Source organism: Hypanus sabinus, chromosome 13 (assembly GCF_030144855.1).
Source record: "Hypanus sabinus isolate sHypSab1 chromosome 13, sHypSab1.hap1, whole genome shotgun sequence".
NCBI classification, from domain to species: domain Eukaryota; kingdom Metazoa; phylum Chordata; class Chondrichthyes; order Myliobatiformes; family Dasyatidae; genus Hypanus; species Hypanus sabinus.
In genome coordinates this window covers 87,690,757-87,715,891 of record NC_082718.1, presented here as the reverse complement: position 1 = coordinate 87,715,891, position 25,135 = coordinate 87,690,757, and the positions used below count along the sequence as shown (strand labels likewise).

The following is a 25,135-nucleotide window of genomic DNA, read 5'->3' as shown; positions in this document are numbered from 1 at the left end:
CAGGAGATTGAAACCAGTCTGCAATGTCCAAAAGAGCATAAATTTAATTTGAATTATTTTAAGTGAATTGCAACTTGCTGACTGGCTTCAACAAATGTCAGAATTTGAAAGTAATGTACGATGAAACCGCATAAATTATACCAGATACTTCAGCCTCCTTAAGTAAGCTCATCCAAAAGCCCACTTCCATTTTCTCCATACTCAGAGGCTCTCCCAATTCTGCTCCACTTCACTATCATAATTCTATTTTGTTTTACTGATTTTTCAGGGTGTGGTTATTGTCTTTGTCTTACTGAGGTGATATCTTCTGGAACCTCTGCTGTCACTCCAGCTGTTGGGAAAGAAGTTTCAGGACTTTGACTCTGTGATGATGAAGAAAGGTGGTATAGGTTGAGGTCAGTATGGTGCACAATTTGAAGACAAACCAACAAATGTGGTTTTCTGAAGGTTTTTTTTGGTGTAGACTAAATAATTGCAATGCAACCCCATAGCTGGCAGCCACTGGCAAAGCAAATAAATATTTAAGATACGATAGTGAAACCATCCAATAAACTTTGTCCTGGATGATAGTGAGGTTCCTGACTGTTGTAGAGCTGCATATTTCCAGGTAGGTGGAAAGTCTTGGTTCATCTGTTTTGTGCTTTGTATATGGTGGAAAGGCTTTGGGGTGTCAGTACTTGAGTCATTTGCTGCAGGGTATTCTGTCTCTCTCCTGCTCTTGAAACCATAGTTTTTAGATGACTGATCTAGTGAAGGGGTTCGCAACCTGGGGTAAAGGAACCTTTAGTTAATGGTCGGGGTTTATGGCAAAAAAAAGGTTAGGAACCCCTGATCCGAGTGAGTTTCTGATCATTAGTGACCCCAGGAAGTTGATGCTTGAAGTCTTGACAATGGTAATCACATTGAATGTCAATGGAGTTGGTGGTCAAACTTTTTCTTGTTAGAATAGTCATGCAAATGTTATTTGCCATTTCTCAACTCACACCAGTACAGGATAAGCCTTGCTTAATGCAGACGTGGACCGATTCCTTTGTGGGGTAAGCCTTGCTTAATGCAGACACGGACTGATTCCTTTTCACAGAAGTTGGGAATGGAATTGAACACTGAATAATTTGCAATCCAGCCTTGCAATGGATGAAACATTATAGATGAAGCATCCGATAGTGTTTGTGCTTGGCACCTTTCCTACAGAACCCCGCTGTGGGTGGTCCCAAGCCTGGCTGCGAAAGGAGGGTTGGGCATGGGGTTAGCAACCCCATCCTGTAAAAACCCAGAGCTACAGGAATGCTAACAGAAGCTCCAATGGCCTTATCCCTGGGAGAAAAAGTATCTCTGAAGATGTGCTAAACCTTGGGACAACTTGAAAGACTGGCTAAGGACAGAGACTCTGGTAAGCTCCAGTCATTGGCCTATTGCCCAGCAGAGGTGATGGGCTTAAGCACCCTTCCTACAGCAACGTCCCAAGGTGGAATCATTGAATACCAACAACCATAACAATCTTCTTAGTGTGAGGTATGGCTCCAACCATTCTTTCTTGATGATCATTTATTTCACTTGCGCTCACAAGAGCCGCTTGATTCCACACTCAGTTACGTGATGCCTTGATATCAAGGGGTGTCATTCTCACCTCACCTGTGTAATCAGGCTCTTTGGTCTACATTAGGATAAAGGTTGTGATTAGATCTGAAGTAGAGCAGGGGTTCCAACCTTTTTCATGCCCATGAACAAACACCATTAGGCCAGGGTTTTGTAGACCCCAGATTGGGGACTCCTGCAGTAGAGTAACTCACAAACAAACTAGGCTATTGACACTCTTTGCCACTTTGATTATTTGTAGACTTAATGGGTTGGAGGGGTAGGATTTGGTAATAATTCAAATTGAATTTGTCCTGCCTTTTAGTAGATGAGATACCTGGGCAGATTTCCTGTATTGCTAAGCAGTATTGTACCCATATTGTACTGTCTCAGTATTTTATATCTGTGTGCTGTAGCACTTACTTTTTATTTGCAGTTATTTTGTAAATAACACTATTGTTTTGCACTTCTGGTTAGATGCTAATTGCATTTCACTGGCTTTGTATCTGTACTCAGCACAATGACAATAAAGTTGAATCTAATCTAGTTTGAAAGATGCTAGTTTTTAACTAGCAGAGCTTGGTTAGATGTAAAGTTGGTTCTTGAGCAGAGCTCTTCAGTACTTCAGCCATAGTGCAGTCTCAACATGTGGCCTTTGTTGTACCCAGTGTACACAGATGTTTATGTAATATCCTGTAGGGTCAACTGAACTGGCTGAAAAATTGCTCTCTGTTGGTGGGATCTCGGGAGGAAGCAGAGATGGATCATTGGTTTGGCTTTTTGGCTAAAGTGGTTGTGAATTATTCAGACTTAACTGTGGTAATAGGTCTTGAAATCCAATTCAAAAGACATGAAATATTCCTACGAAGCCTCTCAGCCTCACCCTTATCCTTAAAGCTGTTCTCCAAACTCATAACTTTGACCATATTTTTAGTTATGACTCTTAAAATCTCCTGAATGGCTTTAATTCCATTTGTTTGACAATGAAGTACCTTAGTATGTTTCACCAGGTTAGAGATCCCATTATAAATACAAACTTGTAAAAAATAAATAGGAAGTGACTTGGCAATTTTAAGTTATTTGTGATCTAATACTGTAAGATTATTGAAATCTACTTTTTCCGATGGTTCAAATAAGACACAGATATACTATACCCATAGATTGAAAATTAAAATTAATCAATTTCTTGCATTGCCTCAATGTCATTATAAGTCCAACCACGGCTTTGATCCTGATGATTACTGAAAATTTATATCTTAAAAAACTAAAGAGTTAGAAATATCTGCTGTCATTTTTTTTCTCCTTAAATTACAATGATGACTACATTCCCTCAGGTACAGCAACAATGACTATGACAATTGGCTATGCAATGCCTGGAGCATGCTCCAAAAGACACGTACTCACAAACCCCCGTAGGCTATCTCCCTTAGCCGGAACGGTGGCTAATTGTGAGCCGGTTCGGATGTGCCAGGAAATGGGGTCTCCACAACGTTTTAAGATTGAACAAGATCACCATAATCATCAAATTTCGAATTACATTTCAAAAACTAACAAACCACGGGGAGCCGCAGCACAGAGATGAAAGAGCCGCATGTGGCTCCAGAGCCGCAGGTTGCCGACCCCTGGCCTAGAGGTTGTGAAAGCCATTGTTTTAAAAGCAAAATCTATCATTCTTTGGTGAGATCAGCAGCATAGGAACACTAGGAACACTATATCAGTATCTGCCGTTCCTTTGGGTTCATCAGATGTGTGGAGTGGGAGAACTTGCTACATGGGTAACAGCTTGCCCTCCATACGGTGCTGCCCAGGCTTGCTAGGACGCAATATCCATGGTAGACCCTTACTGACGGAGGTCTCACTCCCGCATTCACACTACAGGATGTGGGATAGTTTACAGCAAAGATAATTCAAACAGTGATATTCAAGAGGGCAATATGAGCCAAATGAACGATGAACCAATGACAAGCACACACAAATTAAAGTTTAAATTTGGAAACAGTTACCATTTGTGTGTGCGTGTGGTTTCTATCTTAGTTCAGGCCAGATTTCTACCCTGTGTTGCATTTTCTTTAAAAAAATCTTGTTTCAAGGAAGCAGCACAAAATCACAGTTGAATTTTGTTCAAGTGTGACCATTGTAATGAACATACATTTTCTTCCTTTGTGAAAAGGGGAGTAAAGAAGGGACCCAGTGAACTGATTTGCCCTGGCCACTCATCTCCTCTCAGTATTTCTATAGTACTCTGACCAAGAGATTGTCTGATAGTGACCCTCACCTCATCCGGTGGATTCTTGACCTTCTGCATGTATCTTCGCACCACATCCTCCGGAGATTTTACTGTAAGAGACAAAAAAATATTGTACATCCTTATTAAATGTGCACTGGGAAGAAGGAAAAAAATCCCTCATTCTAAACATTCAGGTGCTGTATGTAGGTCAGCAAACATCATTAGCAGAATTCTGCAAAGGCAGCATCTCGTACTCTGAAACGAAAGGTTCAGGATCCCAAATTAAATTTCCAGAGTCTCCAATGCTTTTTTAACATGGCAAGTGTTCCCTTGTACAGTGTAACCTTATTAGTGGTCTGTATCACTTACAGAATCTAATCCGGCTCCAGAGTCTGACTGTCTTTTCCTTTTGTTGCAAAATCTCCCAACGTTGCTTTTTTTTTTGCTATTCCTCTCCACCATCCTCTGTCCAAGAATACATTGTGAAATACTTTTATGTTTATTCCAGTCATTGGCCAATCCTGAAAGCCCAGTACCAAGATTATTTAAATAGGGAATTGGTAAAAGCAGAACATCAAGTGAAAGGGCAGCTTAAAGGATCAACTGAAATACATATTAATCATGACTACAGTGTTCCAGAAAACGTTCAACAAAGAGTTGCTTCATCTTTATCCCGTGCTTTTTTTTAATTCTCCCACTTTTTTCTGTAAGGGAGCACAGGTCAAGAGAGAAAGGAGCCTTTAAGTAATTGGTAAATGGTATGAGAAGAAACATGAAAAAATATTGCATGCAATAAATTATTAATGATCTAGACTGCCTAAAACAATGGAGGGAGCAAGCTCTTCATTGGAAACAGATTGTTCGTTCATTCGTTCTGTGCCTTATCATAGGATGTGGGCGATCATGGTCTTTCCATGACCATAACTGTTCTTGCAAATTTTTCTACAGAGGTGGTTTGCCGTTGCTTTCTTCTGGGCAGTGTCTTTACAAGATAGATGACCCCAGACATTATCAATACTCTTCAGAGACTGTCTGCTTGGCGTCAATGGTCGCAAAACCAGGACTTGTGATATGCACCAGCTGCTCACCTGCTCCCATGGCTTCATTTCACCTTGACTGCAGGTGGCTAGGAGCTACACCTTGATCGAGGGTGACCTGCAGGGAAGGGGAACTTTACACATTGGGAATAGATATGAGGGGTGGTGGGGGAAATTCACATGGGCAAGAGGAAGGAGCAGGGTTAGGGAGCATATTGCACAGCAACTTTGAAGAGGCAGGGTTTGCAGATGGTCTTTGTGCTCTGTAATGCCATGGCCTGGTGGGGGCAGTGTCATTTAACTTACACTGCCCCTTTGCTCTTTACTACTCCCACAATGATACCAAGAAATTGTGCGCTCTCTCTCCAATGCTATGGCTGAATGTGAACAAGGTGTGACACCAGTGGGTTTCGTGAGTTGGAGACGGTATAAAATAAGGAAGTATATAGCAGTAGCAAATAATGTCAGTAGAATTGTTAGTAGAAGAGCAAAAAAAAAATCCCTTCTAGCCACACAGTGCACACAATGTTAGCAAATTCACACTAAATGCTGGAGGAACTCAACACATCAGACAACATCAATGGAAATGAATAGATAGTCAATATTTTGGGCTGAGACCATTCTTCATGCCAAAACATTGACTGTTTATTCACTTCCATAGATGCTGCCTGACCTGTTGAGTTCCTCCAACATTTTACACGTGTTGCTTTACACTTCCAGCATCTGCGGAATCTCGTGTTTATGCTGACAAATTACTTGTTTAAGGATAGGAGTGGTTGTGAATACTTGGCTCAGATGGTATTGCAAAAGTCCTGAATGTTGGCTTTTTCTTCAGCTTTGCAGACATCCTCCAGCCTATCTCCTTTGGCCACATCTCTTCTCTTTTTTAATCATTACCAAGCTTGAATCCTGCTATTCCCTGCCTAATTAATAGCTTTTGGTGACTATTAGTTGCATAGAGACTTGTAGCTTAGGATGAAGGATATCTGTTGAAATACATGTTGAAACACTTCAACTTGCAACAGAGATTAGTGTTGCACAAATAACAAGTTAGCGTTTGATGAAACACAGACACTGTCATTGGGTAGATTTGCCAGAGTCTGCAAAGGTTTTAAAATTTTGAGTGATGTGCTCTTTTTTTAAAAAAAAATGTAGAGTGATCTGAAGACGAGGGAGACAGTCTCAGGGGAAAGACTTGGTGCGAAGGGCACAAGCATAAATCATTTTCCAATCAATCAGACTGAGTGAAGTAAGTGCAAAGACTGAAGTTCAAGTTGAAATGGGTGACTGCGATATTAAATCAGGTCACGAAAGAAAAACAAGGAACAGCGTTGTATTAACAAGTAAAGAAAAGAGCCAGAGGAATAAATTTGAACTTTGTATTTCAAAATATGTAATGATTAAAACTTGAAAGAATGAGATCCAAGTTTTAAATTTGATTTCAATTCAATAAGTTTGTCCCTATCATGTAACACTTTTGCCAATCAGAGGTCATTATTTTGAAATACATGAAGTGAGATTTCATTTGCTCAGATGCCCAATATTCAGCTTTCACTGGTGTTTGGGTCATGAGGTAAATGTTGCAAGTCTAATTGGGGATTGCACATTTAGAAAAATCCATAATTAATTTTGTTCTTTGAACAAATATACTATTTGCACATTAATAAAAGCAAGTGCCATCAGACTCCATTTTGCGTCAAATTCAGATTCAGCCTCTTATTGGTGACACTGATGTACTGGATAAAAGTCAATTAAATGCAGTAGGATTCTTGAAAAAAATTGTGTGTGTAGGCCTAGTGATGTGGAATTATCATTTGCTAAGTAATCTGCTTATCATGACAGTTAAAAGTAAGTTTGTTATCAAAGTACATTTGTGTCATTGTATTCAACCCAGAGATTCACTTTCTTCTGAGCATTCATAGTAACTCCAAGAGCCGGAACAGAAGCGAGGAAAGAGCACACTTAACAAGTCAGAGAACCAACCAATGTGCAAAATACCACAAAATGTGCAAATACAGAAGAGAGAAAATAATAAATAAACAAACATCGAGAACATGACACGGAGAGTCCCTGAAAGTGAGTCCATAGGTTGTGGGAGCAGTTCAGCGATGGGGGCCAGTTAAGTTATCCCCACAGTTTCAAGAGGGCTAGTAACTGTTCCAGAATCTGGCGGTGTGAGTCTTGAGGCTCCTGTACCACCTTCCTGGTGGCTGCGGTGAGAAGAGAGCATGGCCTGGGTGGTGGGCGATCCCTGATGATAGTAGCTGCTTTCCTATGACAGCGTTCCTTTGAAGATGTGCTCAACAGAAGGGAGGGCTTTACCTGTGATGGACTGGGCCGTATTCACAACTTTCTGTAAGATTTCCATTCAAGAGTTTTGATGTTTCCACACCAGGCTGTGGTGCCACCAGCTGGCATTGATTTAAGGTGAGTGGGATGAGATTTGAAGGGTATATTTTTCCACACGGTAGTCGGTATCTGGAATGAGCTGCCAAAGATGGTGGTGTTCAATGTTCCCACTAAGGTATGCATGTGTTCGTGTGCACACACCATTGGCTACTAGTGCACAAAGGAACTCAAACTATGCACAAAAGGTTGTCACCCTCTACCCTGTTGACAAGTATATGTCACAATTTTACATAATCACATTTCCTTTTCTGGTTTCTGACCTGGATGGCGTTGACAACATGGAGTTCACGATTTGTCTGCAGATTTTAGAACTGCCTTATTTATATTGTTTTTACTGAAGAAGTTATTGATTCACTGTTGAATTCCGAAGAAGCAAAGGGCGTGAAGTGTAAAAACTACTAGTTAATTTAAAGCAGAATGGTTTCATGAGACAGCAGAAACTGCTACACTGAAAGGTCAGAAACGTGCAGCTACGAGAAATATTTCTGTACAATACAGGAACTGGTGTTACCTGCGTGTATTGTCACAATGCCAAAGTTGCTGGAGAATTTGCAAGTGGGAAGAAGTGGAGTGATATTTGGAAACTTGACTTTTTAGAAGTGTCATTTAGCAAGCAAATCACATATGGACGGTGTGCAAAAGCTCTGGCGAGAAAATCCTTCATTACCCACTACAGGCCTGCTATTGTATGTTTTGTGAGAGTGCAGATGAACGACAGCAAAAACCATCAAACCCAGAGGAGATCAAAATCTTATCGATACTGTTTTGCTAGGTGTTAATATGAATACCTCTATATATAAAATTCAGTGTGCATGTGTTATTGTCACTGGGCAAAAAATTGCACGGCACAAGATTTTTGCACACATTGGTCATTACTAATTAGAGGAAACATTGGTGGTGTTGTCAGGAACAGAAACAACATTTACCACCTGGACAGATTATCTGAAAAAGCAAGGCATAGGGGTTTATGAATCTACTGCAGAGGGGTGGGGTTAGGGCAAGATGACTGGCATAGATGCAGCAGGGCTACACAGTTCTAAGTTAATCAAGAAATAATTGTTTCCAACAAAGGTTAGAAAATGGTTTTAAATAAAATGTATATACCTAAAAGCAAGGAAACCAGTACATAAAGTAATTGCACTAATGATACAATCCCCATCTTTCCTATCTCAGACATCCTCTCCCCCAACCTTCCTACAGCTTTCCAAACTTCTCATTTCCTTCCTAAATCCAACAAGAGCTCTTTTTCCTTTGACCTTTTCTCTTCCCTTAGATGCAGACTGACTTGCTGAGCACTTCTAGCTTTTTTTTAAACAATTTGAGTCGGACACAGGTGGACAAGAAAATGAGGTGTGAAAGCAGGTAGTTTAAGGAGGACAGGGCTAGTGGCTGAATGTTTCCTGTTGAGGGGGTTTTCAGACAAGATGGAGATTGGGATTTTAAAAAAGGTGTCATGAAATGGCAATAATTTTTTTAAACTAATAATCAAAAGAATGAATTTGAATTGACTTTATTGCTTACGTCCTTCATATACATAGGAGTAAAATATTTATGTTACGCCTCTATCTAAATGTGCAATTTATAGTAAATAGTATGTACAACAGGACAGTCAATATAACACAGAAATACAATTGTGTCAGCATGAGTTAATCAGTCTGATGGCCTGGTGGAAGAAGCTGTCCCAGAGCCTGTTGGCCCTGGCTTTTATGCTGCGGTACTGTTTCCTGGATGATAGCAGCTAGAACAGTTTGTGGCTGGGGTGACTCGGGTCCCCACTGATCCTTTGGGCTCTTTTTTACACACCTGTCTTTGTAAATTTCCTGAATAGTGGGAAGTTCACATCGACAGATGCACTGGGCTGTCCGCATCACTCTCTCTGCAGAGTCCTGCGATTGAGTGAAGTATAGTTCCCATACCAGGTAGTGTTGCAGCCAGTCAGGATGCTCTCAACTGTGCCCCTATAGAAAGTTATTAGGATTTAGGGGCCCGTACCAAACTTCCTCAACCGGCTGAGGTGAAAGAGGCGTTGTTGTGCCGTTTTTCACCACACAGCTGGTGTGTACAGACCACGTGAGGTGCTCGGTGATGTTTATGCCAAGGAACTTAAAGCAGTTCATCCTCTCAACCCCAGATCCATTGATGTCAATAGGATCTAACCTGTCTCCATTCCTCCTGTAGCCCACAACCAGCTCCTTTGTTTTCAACATTGTGGGAGAGGTTGTAGATAAAAGGTGATAGAATGATTATCAAATTAAGCTTAATTGATTGAAATAAAGATTTTTAAAAACTGCTGAACTGTAGATCCCAAACAGTGAAGAAGATAGAAGAAACTTCTGCTGTCCTGTAAATACAACCAATGAAATGCCTGCTACTTTCTGTACACGGAGACCTCCCAATTTTATTTGCCACATGTACAGCATTTTCTCCCATAGTTATTCCTGTAACAGTCCAGACCAGCTGCTAATCCTCACAATCCCACTGCTCCCTCCTGTATTATTTCCAACTTCTTCTCTTTGCCTGTTGCTTTTTAAAGTTTTTTTCAGAAATTTGGATCTTGGATCATCTTGTGTTTTAGGTCCACTCTGCTGTCTAATCACTCTATCTAATTACCTTGGAGGTCCTATAATTTATGGAACTCAGCCATAAATGTTCTCAACAACTGAATAACCACACCCTTTTGGGAGGGAATTGCAAAAATATATAACCATTAGTGTCAAGATCTTCCTTGTAGGTAGCCAACTCCTCTTTATAAGCTCATATCCTCATCCAAGGATTCCCAATCCGGGGTCCATGGACCCCTTGCTTAATAGTTTTGGTCCATGGCATAATGAAAGGTTGGGAGCTCCTGTCCTAGGTTCTCCAACAGAAGGAAAAGGGTACTCTAGGTTCCCTGTCAGTCCTCCATCAGCATCTTGGATGTCAGGGACTATGGTGAACATGGGTTAATTGTGTTCACGGCCCTTTATAAAGCACCTGCATCCCAGGAGGCACGTAACAAACTCACTCTGTTCTGATGGCAAGGCATACACATTTTAACTTACCACCAGACCAAATGCCCTTTAACTAAAACCCTGTGCAGTCTCTGTAAAACTTGCTCTGTTCAAGAAACATTGTAATAAGGACCGACTGACATCAGTACATAGTGTGGAAGGGACATGAAAGTGTATCAAGAGTAGAACACTTCCTAAAAATACCATTGTCCCATGACTTTTCAGTTTGTGTTGTAGTCAGTCTAGTTTATATGTAAATTGCGCATGTGACCAGCTCCCTTTGGTGACACTAAATGCAGTGATGAGAGATGTGTTGCAGCTTTAAAAATCAAACTTCTTCGTGGTTCTTCGGAAATGGAGGCTTAACCTCTTCTCCACATTCCTGTTAACATTCTTAAACGGACTGCAGTGCTAATCTCATCAGGGGACGGACCAAACTGAGAGAAACTACTAAATATGACCGCATGAAAGGAATGAATAAACGGGAGCAGAGACAGCATGATAAATCAGCCGCACTGGGCGTCCATGTCATTTCTAGCTGTGTCCTTTAATACAGTTTCCTCAGAATGGCTTCACCAGAAATGAAACTGAAATGTTTAAAGCACTGGCACATGGATGGAAAATCTCCTTGCTTTGTTTCTGAAGGACTTACAGTAATGAGTCTCCCTCATTATCCAGTCGTTGGGAAGCAGGCCTACAGACTGAGTAGCACCAACTCCACACATACCTTTTTTCAGATGCTTTTTCTTGGTCTTCCTGCAGATACCAGATATCCCAGGCACTGGCTTTATATCACTCTTATTGACCGGCGGAGGGTGAAGGATGGGTTTGGGAGCCCGAGTCAAGCACACTGGAAGCCCAGCAGCACACATCAGAATCCCAGTCATACCTGCGCAGAATGCCAAGGAAGATAATTTAGCCAGTAAATCGATTTCAATGTAAATCGTAAAAGTCACCATCTTGAAGACAATTTTAGTATAATGTTAGTCGTTCCATGGGTATTATAATCCAAAACTTCCCACCATTCCTTTGCTAACTTGAAGATATTGAATTATTTTTAAATAGCATTTCAGCTAATCAGAGCACTTGCTTGTTCTTGACATCAAATCTCTCAGGTAAAATCCTACTTAATAATGAAGACTACACATGCACTCATTCTTAAGGTTTATCCTTTGTGGATTTGCTTAAGTCAGACTTCCTGAATGAAAACCCACACAGCTATTTAGTAACACTGTACAATCCTATCAGGCAGAAGCATCATTAATAGTTCCGTCACCATGTTCCTGTATTAACTCACAGCTGCCATTTCCCTTTTTGCTCAGTGGCGAGCTAAATGACTCGATACTCAGCTTACAGAAGACGTAACTACTTTCAGCTGTGTACATCGTTCTCTGATCCCAGCCAAAGGCTGCATAATGGTAGGAAAGCTAATACTGCATGCTAAAGTTAGAGAATGGGTGGTGGGGTGGAGATTCACCTCTACCAAAGGAGGTGTAATGCACTCCTTCCCTCCGCTAGCCTGCAGGTCACCCTTGGGCAAAGTGAAGAACCTGCTTAGTCCCAGATCAGAGTCACATGAAGTCATGGGAGCAGGTGGTGGATGGCCATGTGAGCAGATGGTCCATGTCACAAGTCCTGGTTATGCGACCACTGACGCCAGGCAATTGCTGAAGAGTATTGATAATGGCTGGTGTCACTTGTCTTGTAAAGACACTGCCCAGAAAAAGGCCAACCACTTCTGTAGAAAATGTTGCCAAGAACATTCATGGTCATGGCAAAACCATGATTGCCTATGAGATGACATGGCAGATAATGAACAAGTGAACGTTAGAGTCTAAAAAGACTGATCAGACAAGGTTTCTTGACACTCGATGAATTCTTAAAAGCTATGTGCCAATAGCTCGCTCAGCGTATTAAAATAGTCTGCAACGATCACTCTTTTTGCTCAATGTCTATTCATTGGGATTTGCAATTTGCTTGCAGCTGCCAAAATGGAGCTCAACGTACAGTAAGTGTTTAAAGGAGACTGTGATAGCATAGGACACATATACTTCCTCCGGAAATGCTGATGCATTCCTTTTGACTGGGATTAATAACACGTAAGGTACTGCAGGATATTGCACTGTATTTAAATCCTCAGCCTCTTGATCTCAAATAATAACATACTCGTCATTAGCAGCACTATCTAATGTTCGCGCAGAGATGGTGAGGTTACTATATGCCAAGTGAACAATGTCACCAGCTGGGGCTCTCACTTCCCATTCATCCACCCCACCCCTGCCAAACCCCTTTATCACCTCTCACTCTCTCCCCTTAAAAACAACAACACTCTGGTCAAAAGAATGCAAGGTCCAAACATGTCACAGCCCCCTCCAAGTCTCTCAATTAAAGATCCCATACTACATCCGTGAGACTTTATAACAAGAATGAGTGAGAACTTAAGATGTTTTAGTGAACACTGCACCTCAGCCTGGACAATGAACCTGGGGCTAATTGTTTTAGCAACACCAAGGGCTGCAGTAAACATATAGAACCCCAAAAGGCCTCATAGCACACTAGTGATAGCCATTGGTCTCTATTTTCTAACTTCAAAATGACCATATTGATTTAAAATTAGGATGATCAACATCAATAAATGAAACTACTTTCTGATGAGATTACAGTAATCCTGTAGTGGAACATAAACAACGGTCAGTTTCTGTCCCTGACAGACACCCTTGGGTATCAGCCATTAAAGACCGCCCTTAATATCTGCAATCCGTCATGTTAAGGCAAAAGCACAGGCATTCCAACTTGGCCACTGCTCAAGTTAAATTGCGAGCGATTACAGAGTTGCATACATACAAACTTCCATTGACAGGGTAATGTGGAGAGATTAATTTCCATCAGCCCTCTTTTAAAAAAAAATCTGGTGAATATGAAGTAGCACACAAGACACACAGGCTGCTCGGCTAAGGGAAGGGGGTCAGTAGAGAATAATTAAAATGTTTTAGTGGATTGTGCACAAACTACCTATTTCTGGCTTCATCGTTGCTTGGGTGTTAGGATCAGTTGTTGCTGGTACCACACATTGCATTGGGTCTACAGCTTTTTGACTACTCTTCTGCAGAGTGAAGGGAGCAGCTCGCTTCATACCTGCAAGTGCTGGGTGAACGGGGCCAGACCCATTTAAGTTTTTCACTGGAAGGGCAGGTACCCTGTAAGAAAGCAAATAGAGACCATTAGCGTCCTTAACACAGATTTCATTCACTGTCAATACATTTATTACATTTTTTTAAGCCAGTCTACATATCAGAATTGCTGTATACATTATGCATTTGCAATCTCAGAAGAATTTATTCAGGCAGTGCTTGAAGTCCAACATTGTGATTCGTCAAATACTGTAAGTTGAAGCCAGCATTGATCAAGGATCCATCAAAAGATCCTTTCCATGCTTGAGTAAGTGTGAACTAAATGCTCCCGTTAGCTTTTGTGTGCTGATTTTCAGATCTATCATGTTACTTGTAGCCGATAAAGAGGCTCATAAAGTGTCACAAAGGGTTTAAAGAAAGTTGCTGAAGCCATGACTGATTAGCAATAAAAGACTGTACTGTGAAAAGGGAGGAAAGCAGGTCAAAGCAAAGTCACAGCTGCAGTCTTCAGATTCCTCCAATGTTGCTGGGCCTCGACTCCAGGAACTCCTTATCTAACTGGGAGGAGGCTCACACTCTGCATCGACTCAGCAGCTTTGAAGTTGCTGTATGTGGCAGCGGATATCAACAGCACTAAAGCATTCTACACATTCTGCAAACTTTTTCTCCCCAAAATTTGAGGAATTAAATAACTTAGAAAGCTTAGTATTCCAAATGTCAAACTGAACAACCAATCATGGCTTCAAGCTTCAATTTACAGCATAGACCAATCAAAATGGTTCAAACACACAATAAACTTCACAATATTGTCCTGCTTGCTGTTGGATCACAACAGTATGGTCCATTATACTGAATAATTATCAGTGTTACAACTACCTCCTGTCATCCTTGAAATTGCACTAAATGGGCTCCAGGCAATACTGAGGGTATTAAAATTTCCTATAAAAAATTTCGAAGCAGATTTATCAAGAATCAACTTGAGGTGACAAAATTAAACAACTTGATCGCCAAATATGAAACTGAACTACTAATCAACTCCATTAAAAATAAATTATTTCTACCAGAAGATTGAAGGTATTAAAAAAGGGATTTATTTATCGAGATACAGTGCGGAATGGGCCCTTCCAGCCCTTTGAGCCATGCTGCCTAGCAATCCTTCCATTTAATCTAAGCCTAATTTACAATGACCAATTAACCTTCCAACCAGTAGGTCTTTGGACTGCAAAAGGAAACCCATGTGGTCACAGGGAGAATGTACAAACTCCACTCTTTCCAGATAGTAGGTTAAGGTCAGTTACATTAACATTAAAAAAAAGGCACAGCTTTAAAAAGTCTGCAACACAGTACACTTCTTCGTGCTGAAATATTCCTCTAATTAGGATAGAACAGCTTAAAGGCAGAAACTACTAACAGGCAACATGTTTTTGAAACAATAATTTTAAACTAAATAATGTTTCACTGCATTCGTTTACATGTAAAGTCCATTTATCAGCAGTAATCTCAAAGAGTTAATTGAAATGAAGAATTCCTGATTCAGATATTAATATTTACTGGGAAACTGTCCACACAAAAAAAATCACAGCAAGTTCCAAGAATGAAAAGAAAATCAACACTGGAATTCCCCAAATTAAAAAAAAATGTTTGATAAGCACTTCACTCTGACCTGACCCCACAAACTATTCGTAGAAGCAACCCTTTAGGTTGGCAGCCTCTGGCAACCCCTTAAAGGATGCTCACTTGGGTCAGCTGGTATGGTGCCAACCACATTTGAGGTAGTGAAATGTGGCTGGTACTAGCTACAGGAATATACAGGCCATTGGCAGCAGAACATTTTTGTTTCCAGCATGGGGCCTGGATGTGAATGTTTTTGCCTGTGATGAAAGGAAAGTGGAACGTTCACAAACGCAGCACTTTTGACAGTTTCTGGATATCCAAAAGAACTAATCTGATAATGGTATAATTTGCAATGGTATCAGCCTAATCGTGGAGGAACATGTTGTATACACTGAGTCCTCCTCAGACAATCCACTTGCAACTACAAACTCCTCACTGAATTTCTCAACAATGGTGTAAATGGCATAATTCAGACTGCTATTACTATTGAGTCATAGACCTACACAGCATAGCAACAGGCTTCTGGGCCCAACTAATTCATGTCAACTAGGTTGCCTACCTGAGCTAGTCCAATTAGCCTGCATTTGACCCCTATCCCTCTAAACCAAGGTTCCTAATCTTTTTATGCCATGGATCTCTACCATTAACTGAGAGGAACTCCTGCTCTAAACGTGTCCTATCAATGTACTTGTTCAAGTGCCTTCAAATATCATAACTTCACCTGTCTCTACCACTTCCTCTGTCGGCCTGTTCCATATACTCACCACCTTCCATGTGGAAACTTTCTAACTTAATTAATTAAGTGAATGCAGAATGAAAAGCCAGTTCCAGTAATGACAACTACTGATCTCTCATAAAAGCTCATCTGGTTCACTGAGTCCCTTTCAGGGAAGGCTATCTGAATTCTTACCTGACATAGTCCATAATGGAGCAGGATGACTGACTCTCAGCTGCCCCCTGAACTGCCCAACGAAGGCAGTCAGCTTAGAAAAAATTACAGCCTTCCAGTGACATCACATTCCATGAATCAATAATAGCAGTTCTGTTTAAAAGCACAGAACCACTGTATTATGGTCCAAGCCTTTCCAAAACTATTTACAGAATGGGTTCCCATCATTTTTGATGCCATGGACCCTTACCATTAACCAAGGTGTTTGTGACACCCCTGATTTACAGGAACAGTGGGACACAAGGGGCTTTTTCCAAGCAGCTGTACAGATATCCCATGGGGTGGTGGGCTTAGGCGTCATACAGGAAGATAGAAATTCATCCCTGGATTAGTTAAATGTGCCAATCTGCCTGCTGTTCCTCAGTGACTCTCTGCAGGCAGCATCTACCTGTACACCAATTGCACCATCTCCCCCTACCGTACTCCCCATCCCCCCAAACTAGTTTTCACCCTCAACAGCTCTAGCAAAACCTGCCCACAAAGATATTGATTCCCCTCTAGTTCAGGTGTAACCTGTACTTTTTGTCCCGGTCATACCTTCCCCAGAATCCACAAATCCACAGAATCCCAATGATCCACAAATTTGAAACCCTGCCCCCTGCACCAATGGCAAAAAAGAGAAAATCTGCAGCTGCTGGAAATCTGAGCAACAAATGCAAAATGCTGGAGGAACTCAGCAGGTCAGGCAGCATCCGTGGAATGGAGTAAACAGTCGATGTTTCAGGCTGAGACCCTGCACCAATTTCTGAGCCATGCTACATCATTCTATTCTTACCTTCGCTGGCGTGTGGTACAAGCAGCAATACAGAGATCAATTCCCTTGAGCTTTTGTTTATCTTGCTTTTCCAACCTGCCCCCCCTACCCTCTATCTTCAGGACCTCACCCCTTTTCCTACCTGTTTCATTGGTACCAATACGTACCACGACTTCTAGCTGCTGACCCTCCCCCTTCAGAACGCTGTGCAGTCAATCTGAGATGTTCTAGCATTTTCTGTTTTTGTTCAGATTTTGGTGCAAGTTACACCAGCATCTGTTCCAGAGTTTTGGATGACCTCAAGTTTCCAAAGGGTGAAAAAGGAGAAGACAGGTGGGTGTTGATTGGAATAGTCAGAGCCAGAGATAATAGCACAGATGAAGGTTCTAGCAGCAGATAATCTGAGGCAGGGGAACAACCGGGCAATGTTGAAATGGTTCGGATAGGACTGAAATGCATAGAGGTGCTGTCTGTGGGTCACATACCACAGCAGAGTTGAAAGCAGTCTGCTTCAGTGACCTGTGGCTACCAGGGATAAGAGAGGAATAGAATTAGACATGATGAAACAGTTTGTGACTGAGATCAAAGGCAGTACTAGGTTGGAGGATATTACTGATTGTTCCATACTGTTACTGAACAGGCAAGTTTGATGGTTCAGAGACAGCAGAGAATGTCCGTGTTTGCAAGCAATGTTTTGTTAGAAATTAGAGTGGGAGGAGGGAGAAAATCAAGAGGTCAGGCCATGGCTAGATCTCTGAGGGGAAGCAGGGAATAGTGTAGGTGATCTTTTGGGTAGATATGCATGGAACCAGACCAATGCAGACCGATTCAGAAAACTGGCAATCGAGGAAGTTCACTTGTGAGTCTGTTGGGGTCATCTACTGTATTCAGTGATCCCAGTGACGTCTCCAGTATATTGGTGAGTTCCAATTTCAATTCAACTTCCCATTCCCATTCCAACACCCCAGTCCATGGCCTCCTGTTTCCCTCTCTCACCTTATCTCCTTACCTGCCCATCACCTCCCTCTGGTGCTCCTATCCCTTCCCTTTCTTCCATGGCCTTTCATGCTCTCCTATCAGATTCCCCCTTCTCCAGCCCTTTATCTTTCACCAATCAGCTTCCCAGCTCTTTACTTCACCCCGCTCCCTCCCCTGGCTTCACCCATCGCTTACTACCTTTGACTTCTTCTTCCCCTCCCACCACCTTCTTACTCTGACTTCTCATCCTTCTTTCCAGTCCTGATGAAGGGTCTCACCCCAAAACATCGACTGTTCACTCTTTTCCATAGATGCTGCCTGGCCTGCTGAGTTTCTCCAGCATTTTGTATATGTTGCGATAGTGGGAGTTATCATAGTCACGTCAAAATTTGCAGAGAAGTTTAGGAAGAAACAGGATGGATTATCTTTGTCAATGGTCACGTCAAATGCCATTGTGACTTGCATAAGAGCAGGAACAGAAAACTGGCTGGAAATATTTGGAATTTCTAGGGAACACTTTAATGGATTTGGGGTATTTGAGGACTTGGAAATCAACAGGATGTGTGACGATAGAGAAAGCTAGCACTGCTTTTCTGAGGCAAAGAGTGATAGGGGCAGATCTGAAGAGAGGGAGCTACTGGCCAACACTGCATTCATTAAAGAAGGCTGGGTTATCATTCTGTGGGAATAAGATCAAGGAAGTAGAAAGCAAGAGGTAGGCCATGTAGTCAAGGTGGGAGGGAAAGTTGGAGGGTGGGTTGCACATTTTTGAATGGTACAGAAGAGACCGTAGACTAGCTTCAGGCCTGTGGACTGGAAAGAATGAGGCGACAGCTTGATTAGCTGTTCTCAGTCACAAAATTCCACAGACTCCTTGCAATTGGAGCTGAGGGTGGATAAACAAGGGGAAGTCGCTGTTCTCCCTGCATGCATTAAAATTTTTGAATTAGCGATTAATCAGACAAATGACCGACCTTCATGCAAGAAAGCCTCATCCACGCATTATCCTGATTCATGCAGACAATTCCTTGGCATAAGATTTACCAGTGTTTAATCTTTCCACTGAACAAGACTTCAACAACATAATTGTTCTTCCAAGGCAAGGACAGTCCGCTATAAACAAGCTCCTTGGGCTTGACTGTACCTTGGTGGTTTCTGTCATAACAGCCTGACTTTTCTCCACATCTTGGGGTCACCCTAGAGCCCAGAAAGCCTCTCATCAGAATCTGAACACTCACAAACTCTTCCCAAATAATCAATTTCGTGGCTTGAAAGAATGCATTCTGCAAAGGTCCTTTGCAGACAGCTGGGAGTACGACAGTGGTCACCACTGAAAGCACTTACCCCCTTCGCAAAGAAATCTTCATCTTCCTTAAAGCAGCAGTCTGGAATTGTGTACTAATGTTCCCCTTCAGATATGGCACTTTCCTTAAATGGATGCAGGTATAAAAGAAACCACCCTGTGAGTCATTGGCTGTGTCCAGATTAGTTGTATAAAGCAGTTTAATCCCGTCCATCACCGTAACTTCAGTGACATCACAACTAGCCTTGTGCGTAATGTGGCACGTGCAGAGATTAACTTGGGAATCAGCCACGTTTTCAGTCATAAACAAGCCGCTCCTGCAGGCACGTACACACGTATTAAGCCCGGCTTTTCCATTACTACATGTCAGACAGAAACAACTGACCTTCTCCATTCAAAAAAAAATCAAACATAAACAAATACAACCGGATGCTGTCGGCTGGCAGCGAATCTTCCATGATTCAAAATCCACCATTGTTTAATGTCATTCCCAGTACAGGAGTGTAAAGGAGAATGAAATAATTGTTAATCCAGATCCGAAGCAGCACAAAAAAAAACACGATAAAATAAAGAACACAATAATATAAAAAAACACAATAACTATAAATGCATAAGGTAGCTTATATACTTAGACTGATTGTATGTCTGTAAAGTTACGTTGGGCACAGGAATGTCTGTATATAAAGGTGACAAGGAATGATAAAGTAGTGGCGGTTGGGAATGTGGAGAGGTGGGCTAGTGGGTGAAAGTGTTGGTCAGCTTTATTGCTGGGGGAAAGTAACCATTTTTGAGGCTGGTGGTCTTAGTGTGGTTGCTACGTTGCCTCATCCCTGATGGGTATGGGTCAAGCAGTCCAAGAGTAGGGTGGGTGGATCCTTCATGATGTCACTGGCCGCCTTCTCATCTGTCCTTGATGCCAGGTAGGCTGGTGACAATGACGCGCTGTCATTTATTAGCTTATTTAATAATACTCCCTTTCTTCCATCAGCTGGGCACCTCACACACCACTCTTTGAGGAGCTAACAAGTCGCCTGCACTCTCTCCAGTCTGGAACACTAAAATGTCTGCTCACTGTGTGGCCTCCTGGGAAGACTTAACACTGTTTGGTTGATTGATTTTCTGTATTCCTCCTCTATGCTCACAGTGGCCTTTTGCACAAACCAGAAATCCCTATACCTGCGTGACCATACTGCTCTTGGCCGCGTCTAGTGCCTCTAAAAAAACAATAAATCTTTGTTTATTTGCTGTCCGTGACTGGTCAAGTTTCAAAGAATGTTTGAGGGGGCAGGGGAGGATGTTATTATAGAGCAATATGGAGCTATTCCTTACTGAAAATTGCACATCTGGGCTAAACCAGCTTGTGCATAAACATTCGAAGCAAATAAACATATATTTCCAAAGCCACACACACAAAACGCTGGAGGAATTCAACAGGCCAGGCAGCTTCTATGGAAAAGAGTACACAGTCGACATTTTGGGCCGAGACACTTCATCAGGACTGTTAGAAAAAGATTCCCAGAGCTTGCAACATGAATAACTGAGACATCGTCACTCCAATTATAAGTGCACAACAGGCAAGATTTCTCAACCACCGCAGGAAATCTTGTTTAATAAACCGGTCCAACTTTAAAATGAGTTGGTGTCAAATCTGATTATTTATACGCAAATTTGGATTACTGAAGTTTATTTTGGGGTCAAGACTTTGCATGATGGATGGTTTCACTATGATTATTTATTGATATATATACATTATATCATAAATCAACAATTGCTGAGATATCAGAATCAAACAGAGATTATAAGGAAAATATTTTGCTTGTTGTTCCAAAAGGCATTTTACTTGAGGAGGACAATGAGAGCCTACACTAGAACCCCACATTGCATTTGGTTGATTGAATTGCCAGCATTTGTGAAACAAACAGTAAGTCTGGCTCATTGAAAAGGGCCATCCTTGTGTTTTCTCTGCCCTCGAGCAAATAGTTCTGATGACATTTACACATTCTTCATCTATCCTCGCTTCAAATCTGATTCTGAGCACAGTGGTCAGCACAACGGTTTACTGTACCAGCGACTCCGGTTCAGTTCCCGCCGCTGTCTGTAAGGAGTTTGTACGTTCTCCCCGTGACCATGTGGGTTTCCTCTGGGTGCTCAGGTTTCCTCCCACAATCCAAAGACATACAGGTTGGTAGGTTAACTGTTCTTTGTAAATTGTCCCATGATTAGGCTTGGATTAAAATAGGGGAATTGCTGGGCAGTGTGGCTCGGAGGGAGGAAACGCCTATTCAGTGCTGTATCTCAATGAATAAAAAAATATCTAAATCTAAATTCCACTGTCTTGCTGCTCTCTGTGCAAAGATGTTCCTCTGCTCTGAATGTTGGGATCCGGGGTGAGAGATGAATTCACTCTTCCTCTGCAATGGTCACTCCTCTCTCCATGACGCTGGGGCTGTAAAGACTGCACCAGCTGCTGCGCCTCGTGCCCACTAAAATGACTAACTGATAGGTGAGGCTTTAGGCCTACTCTGGGGTTCGGATCTGAGGAATCAATCTGGTTTGGAATGTTGCTCGCTTCAATTGCTTACATGATTTGTGTTTTTTTTTTAAAACTTCCTTGAGCATCGGGTGCTGTCTTTTGTTTTTATTTTTATTCTTTTTCTTTAATTTGGTTCCTTCGGGTTTCTTGCTTTGGGGCTACCTGTGAGCAATCTCAAGGTTGCATAATTTATGCTCCCTTTGATAATAAATGCACTCAAATCATTTCCTGTTCTCAGCCCCACCAGTAACAACAGACTGCTTGAACCCAACCTACCCCATCCTTTCTTGATTTTAAACACTTTCATTATACTGCCCTGTGATCAACGCCATTCTAATTAAAAACAAATCTTCCGTCTTAATATCCTTCTTGGGGACGTCACTTGATGACATAGGATCGAGACGTGGAAATCCAGCTCTCCCGTAAAAAAAACAGTAAAATAATGTTTAAGTGAAGAAAAGTTAGTAAATACTTTTAAAAATTACTCATAAACTACTCAGGATTGTCTTAAGATATGTCTCCTAAACAGAAGCAGAAGAAAACTACTACTTTGAAGACAACACAAGTTGGAAAAGAATCAAGGCCGGTCGCTATGAAAGAGCTTCGGGCTCAAGAGCAATTTACCTCCGGCGATACAGAACAGGAAACTGCGGCAACATCAACCGTTTCCAAAAAAAAGAGCAACAGGAATTGCGCATGCGTGAAGGAAGGGGCATGCACAAACACGAGCAACCCAAACTACAAATCCCAGCTATGAGCGGAACTGAAAGTGAAAGTGAATATGAGGTGGAATCAGATTCTCTGGATAAATCAGTCAAAGATGAAGAGACAAACAAAGAAGAGCAACAGGAAGGTGATATTGGAGACAAAAAAATCTTTGGTGCAAATAATGCATGAATTAAAAGCATTAAAAGTAGTAAAAAGATATTAAAAATATGAAGATTATGTTTGATAAAATGATGAAAAGACAGGACAAAATGGACAAGAAAATTTAAAACTTGGAAGAAACAACAGGAGACACCATTGATAAGAGTGAATAAAATGGAAGATAATATTTCTGCCTGCACATCAGAAAGAAAATGGTTGTTGGAAAAACTGGATGTACTTGAAAATTTTAGCAGACGAAATAATATTAAGATTGTTGGACTTAAAGAAGGCATAGAGGGAGAGGATCAATAAATTTTTTCAAAAATGGATTTCAGAAATTTTGGAAATGGAAGAAGGAACCCAGTAAATTGAAATTGAAAGGGCTCACAGAGCCTTAAGATCAAGACCTCAAGTTGATCAAAACCCACGATCAAGCTTGATAAAATGCTTAAGATATCAAGATAAAGAAAAGATCTTGAAGGCGGCTGCCCAATGTGCCAGAAAGAGAAATGGGCCATTGACAATAGAAGGGAAAACAGTTCTTTTCTATCCTGATATAAGTTATGACCTTTTGAAGAGAAAGAAGGAATTTAACCCAGCGAAAAAGTTTTATGGGAAAAGGGTTATAAATTTATATTGCGCCACTCGGCAACCCTGATAATTTTTTTGGATGACGGAAAAAGAAGATCTTTTACTAATTATCGGGATGTGGAAGAATTTGCACAAGAACTCCCAAATAACCACAGCCAAAGATTTAAAAGTAAAATGGATTAAAGATGAAGACAGGGATAGTGAATGGAGTTGATGGATGTTTAAGGACAGAAGAATATTTAAATATATTCTTAATTATATGATACAGGGGGAGAAAGGTAAAAATTTGAGAAATATTAATTGAGAGTAGTGATATTATTTTTTTTTCTCTTATATATACCTTTTTATGTTACAGGGGAACTTCGGATCGATTGCTACAGGATTCACGTGTGTAATCACGGCGATTGCCATGATCCGTACAACGGAGGGGAGTAATGTGTTTTTTTTATTCACAACATTAGTAGGGGGTATTTTGTTTTTTTTCTTTATAATCTATTTTTCTTTACTCTTTCTTTCTTTGCCTGGACAATCGGGGGTGGGGGGGGGGAGAGACACATAGCAACACGGAGAATTTTAAAAAGATTCCCCAAGGTACTACAAAAGTTGTAAAGTTAGGTATTACTATAGACTGGAGTAACCCTGTTAAAAATAATGACTAATTCACTGAATTTTTAAAGTGTTAATGTTAATGGGCTTAATGGACCGGTGAAAAGAAAAAGAATTTTAACATACATTAAGAAAATGAAAATAGATATAGCTTTTAGCTGCATTCCATTTGAAAAAATTACTTATAATTTAAGAGATAAAAATGAAATATTTCTGAAAATTTGGTGCCCTTATTTACAAAAGATAGGATTAAATACATAGGTGCTCCGAAGATAAAATTATTGGTTATTTGGGGAAAGAAATAAATATATATACTAAAGCTATTATGAACTCCATGGAGCATGTGGGGATCTTCCGATCTCCAGGCATTCTTTCTTTCTTTCTATTTTTTTCTCTTTCTATAGGGATATGTTAGGGGGGAGGGGGGGAAGGGTTGATAATTTTTTTTTCCTTCTGTAACCATTTGAAAATTCAATTAAAAAATTTATTTAAAAAAATATCTTTCTTCATACCAAGCTGCATTTTAGTGAATCTGTGTTGCGTCCTTTCTAAATTCTTTATATCCTTCCTGTGGCTGACAGCCCAATGCAGGCTACCGTAATCTAACTGACAGCTTATTAATTGTATAAATAGAATCTTCTGAGGCTTGCATGCCACTGACCCACTTGACCAATCCAGGATTACAGGGGGAGAAAGCTAACAGACATTCAGATGGAAGACAAATGAGGACTGATAGATCACAGCAAGCAAGAGTATGTAGCAGCACTGGGAGTACAAAGCATTTGAAGGCAACAGAGCAAGCTGAGAAGTGTTTAAAAACAAAAGAGTACAAAATTCTTGACTCCACAGGTTGATACCTGGTGAAGCTGAAAGTTTTAATGAAGCTTTATAAAAGATGGTTGAGGTTCAAGTGCAACACCATCAATTATAGGCTCTATATTCCAGATTTTTTGGGGGTGACTACCAAAGGAGGTGCAAAACACTCCTTCCCTCCACTAGCCTGCAGGTCACCCTTGGGGAAGGTGTAGAGCCTGCTTATCCCCTCCCCCCCACCCAATCAGGGTCAGGTGAAGCCATAGGAGCAGGTGGTGAATGGTCGTATGAGCAGCTGGTTATGCAACCACTGACACCAGGCGGACAACCTCTGAAGCATATTGATAAAGGCTGGTGCCTCCTGTCTCATAAAGACACTGCCCAGAAGAGGGCAATGGCAAATTACTTCTGCAGAAAAATTTGCCAAGGACAATCACGGTGATGGGACCATGATTGCCCACATCATATGACATGGCACATAATGGTGATGTCAAATGACGTGACACATAATAGTGATGACGATATTCCGGGAAATGTATCAAGAGCACTAAGATGTAAAGCCCTGGTATCAGGTGTACAATACTTCAGTTAGATAAAGAGTCTACAGAAGTCAGTGCTTCTGAAGAGCATGATGAAGATTAAAGTTTACCAAATCAGAAGCTTCTGGTTTAAGATGGCGCTACTGAACTTGTGCGACAGTTCACTGGTAATTCAAAAGGCAAGAAATTTGACTAAAAACATGTTTTCTGAAGTAAATT

The 25,135-nt window shown here is 41.1% G+C and overlaps 1 protein-coding gene across 2 annotated transcripts in view; it reads right to left on the bottom strand.

Annotated features, from left to right (window-relative positions):
* Positions 1-25,135, bottom strand: part of LOC132404079 (E3 ubiquitin-protein ligase DTX1-like) — a 294,674-nt gene that overhangs the window by 25,530 nt on the left and 244,009 nt on the right. The window contains exons 3-5 of one of the 2 annotated variants that reach the window (XM_059988088.1): positions 13,251-13,435; positions 10,966-11,127; positions 3,851-3,912 (exon numbers count right to left, since the gene is read on the bottom strand). In XM_059988088.1, the coding sequence (XP_059844071.1) occupies positions 3,851-3,912; positions 10,966-11,127; positions 13,251-13,435 (409 nt within the window). The remainder of the gene's footprint in view (positions 1-3,850; positions 3,913-10,965; positions 11,128-13,250; positions 13,436-25,135) is intronic. The other variant, XM_059988089.1, reaches the window with a different exon arrangement.